An 8,627-nucleotide genomic window follows, 5' to 3' on the forward strand; every position below is an offset into this window, starting at 1 on the left:
CCACAGCACGCAACCTCAATATGAATTAATTAGGCAGTTAAATGAGACAACGTTTGAAATACTTAATCACTCATTTAAACGAAACAAATACAGTTAAACAAATTCAATATGTAACAAAACTATCGATACAACTTAAAACACTGCGCTTGCGCCGGAATCTACCCCACAATAATCTTTTTCTTCGCGCCCGCGCCCTCTTGACTCCAGCGCCGCCGCCGTGGCGCCGCTTACGTCATCGGGGTTGCCAACACGGCCCTCCTGCACCGTGCATGTCCCCAGGCACGTAGTAAAGTCCAGTAGGTTCCCATCACTTATTTGTACTATGAAGGACGTATCTGCAATTAAACATTGAATATTACATATCAGTATAACAATTACATTTTACACCTATTCATATTCCTTTAGTCTTAGGAATATTTGCTCTATTCTTTGCATCCTATAACAGCATCCTTTTCAAAGCTCTTTTATGCTTAAGTAACTTTATGAAATCCGCTGTTTTCTTATGCACTGAACTGCCTGACTCAGAATCATTGTCTTTATGCTTAGACAAGCTGTACAGATACCGTTCACTCCTTTAGTCCGGAGCAGTGCCTGTTCCAGTTTATCCCTTTATACTTAGGGAGTGACTGCTTCAGCTCACTACTCCTACCTTGGAAAATGAACTGAACCTGTATAAACATGCATTAAGACAGATCAGCACACTCTATGGTATAAGTATATAAAAAATATAAATAGCGACTCATTAGACTATTCAAGAGATCAAACTTTATTTAATGGTTAAGTAATTTGCAATGAATTTAATAAAATGCCTTACTCAATTTTGCCAACACGCATGTTACTTGTTTAGGATCCATTTTAATCAATGCACCAATCATCAATTCTGATCCACGGTTTAATATTTTCCGCAGCGGCCACTCCATCATATTTCTTATTGCATCTCTCACTGCCTCTCATGTCACTGATTTGATACCTATCTCGCCCCAAACACTTTCCTATTTGGAACGGACCCTTGAATGCTGGTAGTAACTTCCTACTCCGTCCATCATTGGTTTGGCTTTGTATTTTTACCAATACTAAGTCTCCCTCATTATATGTTTTGGCTTTTATGCGGTTTCGATCGAATCTTTGTTTCTGAGATATGGCATTAATATTTATATTCTCAGCCGCATCTTTTCGTAATTTGGTCACGTCTATAGTATGTTCATTACCACTCTCAAGTCCGGGTCCTAAACTATCCCCATCAGTACGTAGCCTATACCCCAATAACACCTCACAAGGAACTGCTTTTATTGTTTTTTGATAACTACTATTAATTCCTTGCTGTAACTGAGTTATGCACTCATCCCAGCAATCTTCGTCTAAATTAGCCCCCATAGTTTTCATGGCCTCCAATATAGTCTTATTAAACCTTTCAGCTTGCCCGTTTGAACGTGGCATGCCCGTGGCAATCGTGTGAAGCCTAATATTCTTAGATAAGCAGTAATCTAGAAACATTTTGGACGTGAAGGCCGATCCAGCATCCGTAATAAGCCTCCGAGGATTTCCGAATATTTTTGAAACATTTTCTAATTCGTTTAATACACTACTGCACTCAGTATTAGGTACTGCTGAAATAAACACAAATTTGGTGAACGCGTCTACCATAACCAACAAATACTTGTGATTGTTTTTAGTAACGATAAAGGGCCCTAAATGATCCAAATGCAAGGTATGGAACGGTTGGGCATATTTTGGAATTGAATGTAACTCTCCTTCCTTCGATCCACCCTTGGTTTTATAGTAAACGCAATTAATACAATTTTTAATGTACTTTTTGACTATGTGACGCATCCGTGCAAACCAATACCTAGACGCTATTCTTTCAACCGTCTTGTCAACCGAAAAATGACCAAGATCGTCGTGGTTGCATCTGATTATTTGCCATATGCACTTCTTGGGAACCACCCATCGTCGACCTCGAGTAGTGCGTCGATAAACTTTATTCCCAAGAAGTTCATATTTATCAAATATTTCCCTGTGTTTGTTCCCTTCCCCCGATACTAAAGCTCCCCTTATAATCACCAATTGAGGGTCTTGTAATTGGACGGAAAGCAACCAATCGGCTTCTGTAATCGACATAACTACCTCACTTTCTGATTTCTGACCAGATTCTAACGGATTTCTGCTAAGAGCATCGACATGTTGCATTCTGCTACCCTCTCTATGAATGACATCAAACGTATACTCTTGAGTTGATAAAACCCAGCGAGATATCCGGGGGATAATATCTTTCTTTGTTAATGCGTAGCGTACCGCGTTACAGTCAGTTACAATACGGAAATGCGTACCAAGTAAGTAATGTCTAAACTTTTGTAGAGATTGTACAATAGCTAGTAATTCTAGTTCGAACGAATGATATTTCTTTTCATCCTCGGTAGTTTGCCGGCTGTAATAATGAACGGGTTTTTCGCCTTGTTCTGTAACTTGCATTAATATACCGGCGATCCCGTCTCTGCTTGCGTCAGTGTACAAGACGTTCTCTTTATTGGGGTCAAATAGTACTAGTATTCCTTCAGAGGTCAAAGTCATTTTTAAGGTTGAAAAAACACTATCATGCTCGGAGGTCCACCGCCATGCAGTATCCTTTTTTAATAATTTAGTGAGTGGACTACAGACCACGGCGCAATTTTTGATAAATTTCCGGAAATAGCTGATAAGACCAAGGAACTGGCGTAGTTGATGCACAGTCTTTGGGGTTGGGAATTCGTTTACTGCCCTAACTTTAGTTTCACTAGGTTTTACGCCTTCGGAATTCACTCTATAGCCCAAAAATTCTATTTCTTTTTTGAGAAAATTACACTTTTTTAGATTAAGTGTCAGTCCATTTTCTTTGAAAATGTACAACACCTTTTCGAGGAGAACTAAGTTTTCCTCGGCGGTTTCACTTACAATCAGTATATCATCTAAATAATTAATTATGTTACCAAATCTCATGTTACCTACGACCTTATCCATCATTTGTTGGAAACATGACGGAGCATTAGCCAACCCAAACGGTAAACGTAAGAGTTCGTAATGCCCATCTTCGGTTATAAACGCGGTCTTATGAATAGATTCTTCAGACATTTTAATTTGGTAGTATCCGCTTTTTAAATCGAGGTTCGTAAAAAACGTACACCCATGAAGCCGATCAATTAGGTCTTCAATTCGTGGCATTGGGTACTTATCTTTAATCGTTAGTTTATTAAGTGCCCGATAATCAATGCAAAGTCTCTTTTCTCCATTTTTTTTATTTACAAGCAGAGCCGGACTCGCATATGCCGATTTACTTTCTTGGATTATCTGAGCTTCTAAAAGTTCGTTAACCATTTGCCTAACAATTATTCTATCAGCATTGCAAGTTCTGTACGGTCTTAAATGTACTGGCTTATCACTGTTCAAATGGATAACCATCTCATGACCCTCGACTTTACCTAACTGTTCTATATTTGAGGCTATACATTGTTTATATTTATTAAGGAGCGATGTTAATTCGTCTCGATGCGAGTCAGTGTTGAAGCATAAAGGCGCATCGTTCACCATATTGCAAAATTGATTAAAATTAGTAACGTTTTGAAAAGTCAACGTGTCACCTATTCGTGTGTACATCAAATCAGATCGTTCTGTTACGTTACGACCAATCAATATGTCGCATCCAGATAATTCGTTAAGGATATAGACTTCAACGTCACTGACACAAACAGAATCTAACTTGATGTTCACTCGAACTGTCTCTGACACTGTCTTGATACTATCATTTGAAAACCCTTGCAATGTTACCGGTACGTTCAATTCATAAATTTTGAAATTGCATTTCTTGGCAAGGTCAGATGTCATTAAGGAACAACTACTGCCGGTGTCAATAAACGCTTCATGAGTAGAATTATTAATGCAAATCTGCTTACAGAATTTATTTTTCATGTTTGTTTGTTGGACAAGTTTGGTTTCCGGATTCTCTATTGAACGGTCAGATTTTTCACCCTTTGAATTTTTCTTATGAAAACATACGGATTCTGAGTGCCCTCTTTTCCCGCAAAATTCACATTTTACATTGCACTGTACTCTTTTATGATTGCCACCGCAATTGTAGCATTCTAACGCCTTACGTATTGGGTTCGCGTTAGTTTTGTTAGATATATTCGGAGTTACCAAAGCGGAAATTACGGCGGGAGGTATTTGACTTTGAAGAGGTGTTATTACCTTATTGTTCACCTCACGACTACCTACATTATTATGATTGACCGTCTGTCTACTCTGTTTTGGTTTATAAATGCGGCTATGCAAAAACCCAGCTAAACTATCACACGATTTTAATTCGCTAGCTTCGACAGACGCCGTTATATTACTATCGCCTATGTTACCTAATATGATAGAGATAATGTCACTTTCTGAAAATTTTAAGCATAAATTATCAATTTTAGCTTTTTGTTCGAAGAAAAAATCATATAAAGACTGATTTTCGATGGGTTTCCGATCAATAATATCGCGTAATAATTCAAACATATTTCTTTTGACTTTGAAAGTATTTAGAATTCTATTTTTCCAGTCTTTCCACAACCAAGCCGTCCACAGGTGATCATTCCGTAAAATAGACTCGTACCAGGTTTTAGCGGAACCCTTGAGCTTGTTAAGAGCTTGATAACGTACAATACTATCGGACCACCTAAACGTCGATGCATAAGATTCTATTATATTTAGCCAGGCAGTAACGTTATCGGTTAACGGATCAAAGTCAGGTATCATGTTATGTAAAGCATTCATATTTGTACTTGCGGTTCCAGCATTGTGTAGTTTTACCCTTTTTCGCACTCGTGGTGTCATCGGCGGAGTCTTTGTACCACTACTTGAGTTGCTCTCCGTCGAACTGCTACTACTTGACGAAGATCGTGTGCGTTTTGACTGGCGTTTGCGCTTATTTTTGCGTTTCTTGCCCATTTTGTAGGCTAACTATTACACTAGGATGCGAGAAACGTATGCCACTTCTGATGTTAACTTATTATGTCGTAAGACCACAGCACGCAACCTCAATATGAATTAATTAGGCAGTTAAATGAGACAACGTTTGAAATACTTAATCACTCATTTAAACGAAACAAATACAGTTAAACAAATTCAATATGTAACAAAACTATCGATACAACTTAAAACACTGCGCTTGCGCCGGAATCTACCCCACAATAATCTTTTTCTTCGCGCCCGCGCCCTCTTGACTCCAGCGCCGCCGCCGTGGCGCCGCTTACGTCATCGGGGTTGCCAACAAGATTTGTCTGCGAATATTTTTTTTATTTTCGTAAACTTTTACAATTAAGTAGGCATTACATAAATGAAACAGCCTTAGTTAATAATTGATCTTTATACTATATGACTGACGGTATTCAAATTTCACGGCTGTCTCACGGCTATTTCCATACAAAAAATGTAAAGCGGCTGTCAGTAGACAAGAACGCGCGGGCACTGACGCGAGTGGAACAGACACTTGCAACGGCTCGTGTCTCGTAGACACGTCGTCGCGCTAGACGTGTCCGTGTCTGGTGGCCACCGGAAATGTTCTTGTCTTCATTTGAAACGAATTAATCTTTCACTTCGTAGGTACACAATATCAGAATTCGTGACTGGCTTTGGGGCCAGTACTTACCTAAGTTTAAGGGAACCCGAATGCTTAATCGAACGATGATAGCTTTGGGTTTGAAGAACGAAGGAAAATTATAAATGTAACAATGACATAAATAAAAATACTACGACAATACCCACACCGCCATCTAGCCCCAAAGTAAGCGTAGCTTGTGTTATGGGTACTAAGACGACTGATGAATATTTTTATGAATAATATACATAAATACTTACACACCCAGATAAACACCCAGACACTGACAAACATTTTCCAGTGGAAATCGAACCCACGGCCCTGGGTTCAGAAAGCAGGGTTGCTGCAAACTGCGCCAATCGGCCGTCATAAATAACATATAATAGGTAATATAAATAAAAATCGCGTTGATGCGATAGTCAATGGTCAGTTGGTTGCCGGGGCCAAATGGTGGGGGCTTAGTGCAAGATGTCTAGTTAGCAAACTTACGGCTACGGTGAAGCTAAGGGTAAAGTGAATCTGTCAAAGTATGTAGTAAGTAGTTAAACCTGCTGTTCGGTTGTCCACATGAAGTGCCAGTATGGCATCTTGTTACTCGGTAGCACGCGCGGAGTGCGCTGAGTCGCCGAGCTAGCATGCTGCTCGTATCTACTAGCAGATCTTAATGCGAGCGGACGTTTGAATCGGCCCACTGCGCGCTGCCGCCGTAGCATCCACTCGTTGCAATAGCACAGTTTGTTTGTATTGTTGCGGCATGCGGCCGACTAACCAACCGCGGAATGTGGAGCTTCGCAATACGAGCCACATAATATGTGAACGCCTCACCAGCGCAGCGTGCAGGCTCCGAGATAAAATGTTCGTTCTTCTTAAGTATAATTTTTGTGCCACTAAAATAACCTAAAAAAAGCGTAAAAGTTATTGTCATTTTATTTATAAAAGTACACGTCGCGTCACACCGGAGTACCGTTTGAGTGCCCAGCGTGCGGCATAAGTCCTCAATGTACTCGTACAGGAATTACAATGAAGGAAATGTTTTTCCCGACGTAAAATCAATTAGTTAGTTGATAAAGATTTAAAGAGCTGATTGCGTACCTACTATGTAATCCCGGAGTGGCGCGGAGTGGCGTGGAGTGGCGCGATGGTGCGGCCGGCATTACAAAGTATAATGCAGCAAGTAGCGCGCCGTGTTTTTGTGCGTGCGCGCTCGTTTTGGCAACGCGCCGGACAATGTCGCCGCTCCCCTGCATATTCGATCAAGTCTGGTACAAGTTTTTGAGTTCCTGAATCCGATATTAAAAAATGTCGTCCCGTTTGTAAAAAAAATGGCCATCCGCATCAGAGCAGCCCACGTGCTAAGCCTCAGACACACCGCGGAGCCTGCCCCAGTGCGAGCACTGCTCGGCGCCTCACGCTCCATGCCATTTTGTTGTAACGGAGGAGCGGTATCTACGTATGGCTACCGTTTTGTTCTCGACGGGTTATCAACGCGTGTTATATTTTGTCAGTCGGATTCTGAAAAGTCGATAATGAGTGACGAGTGCCGAGCGATCGATGCACCGATGGGGTGGTGGGCACCAACCGCAGCGTATTCAATGCGTGGTCTTCCGGGAACTGCCGCCACATCAAAGTCAAAGTCAAAGTCAAAAATATCTTTATTCAAGTAGGCCCACAGGTGGCACTTTTGATGCGTACATAAGAATTACACGGTAGTGAGATGATGGCGATAACCACATTCGTAAACTTAAAACTAAAGCTACGAGGGTTCCAAACGCGTCCTGGTCTAAGAAGAAGCCCACAACAAACTTAGCCGGGTGTTTTTTTTTTGTTATCACCATCTCACAATGCCATTTTAAATTATTAGAAAAGCAACCTGGTTAGAGCAATAATTTACACCCAAGCTTTTTTATCGTTTACGTAGTCCTTTATACTATAATAGGACTTTTCTATAAGCTTACGTTTAATACAAACTTTGAAGTTTTTAAGAGACATCTCCAAGATGTCAATTGGTAGTTTATTGTAGAATTGTATGCAATTTCCTTTAAACGAATTATGAATTTTATGTAACCTAGTATATTGCACTGTAAGTTTATTCTTACTTCTAATGTTTAAATTATTGCAGTCACATTTTTTCTTAAATTTAGAAATGTTTTTATAAACGTACATTAAATTTTCAAATATGTACTGACTATACACTGTCATTATTTTAAAATCTTTAAATTTATCTCTCAATGACTCTCTCGGACCCATTTTGTAGATAGAACGAATAGCCCTCTTCTGCAGCACGAAAATAGTGCTAATATCAGCAGCATTACCCCAAAGTAAAATTCCATATGACATAATGCTGTGAAAGTAACTAAAATATACCAGTCTAGCAGTTTCTACGTCGGTCATATGGCGTATCTTCTTTACCGCATAGGCAGCAGAACTAAGCCTGTTCGATAAATTATTTACATGAGGGCCCCATTGAAGTTTAGAATCTAACGTTATTCCTAGAAAAACTGTCGTATCCTCCAGTTTCAGTTCCTCATTATTAAGTAGTACAGTGGTTTTCACGTGTTTAACATTAGGTAAAGTGAATTTTATACACTTGGTTTTTATTCCGTTAAGAACCAAATTATTAGCTTCAAACCACTGTACCACTTTAGCGAGAGAGTTGTTTACGTCGTCAAAAGCTAGTTCACGTCGATTTATTTTAAAAGTCAGTCATGTATCATCGGCAAACAGAACTATCCCGTGTTTGTCCTTGGCAAGGTAAGGAAGGTCATTAATGTAAATAAGGAACAGAAATGGTCCTAATATAGACCCCTGTGGGACACCTATTTTCACAACTGATCCATTAGACCGTTTTCCATTCACGTCTACTTTCTGAATTCTATCGCGTAGATAGTTACTCATTAAGTCTAGAGCTACACCCTGAATTCCATAGTGGTTTAGTTTCCTAACTAACGTTTCGTGTTGAACACAATCAAACGCCTTAGATAAGTCACAGAACACACCAAGTGCATCACGTGACTCCTCCCAGGCT

General features: G+C 39.9%; 1 protein-coding gene across 1 annotated transcript; it reads right to left on the reverse strand.

Moving 5' to 3' along the window:
• LOC120630297 lies at positions 1 to 2,988 on the reverse strand. Its single transcript, XM_039899479.1, has 2 exons — positions 815 to 2,988; positions 1 to 335 (listed from the first exon to the last, which is right to left on the reverse strand). Exons 1-2 carry the CDS (start codon positions 921 to 923, stop codon positions 133 to 135), a joined length of 312 nt encoding a protein of 103 aa, XP_039755413.1. The 5' UTR covers positions 924 to 2,988; the 3' UTR covers positions 1 to 132.
• Between the last annotated feature and the right edge of the window lie 5,639 nt (positions 2,989 to 8,627).

The sequence above is a fragment of the Pararge aegeria genome, chromosome 16 (assembly GCF_905163445.1).
Source record: "Pararge aegeria chromosome 16, ilParAegt1.1, whole genome shotgun sequence".
NCBI lineage: Eukaryota > Metazoa > Arthropoda > Insecta > Lepidoptera > Nymphalidae > Pararge > Pararge aegeria.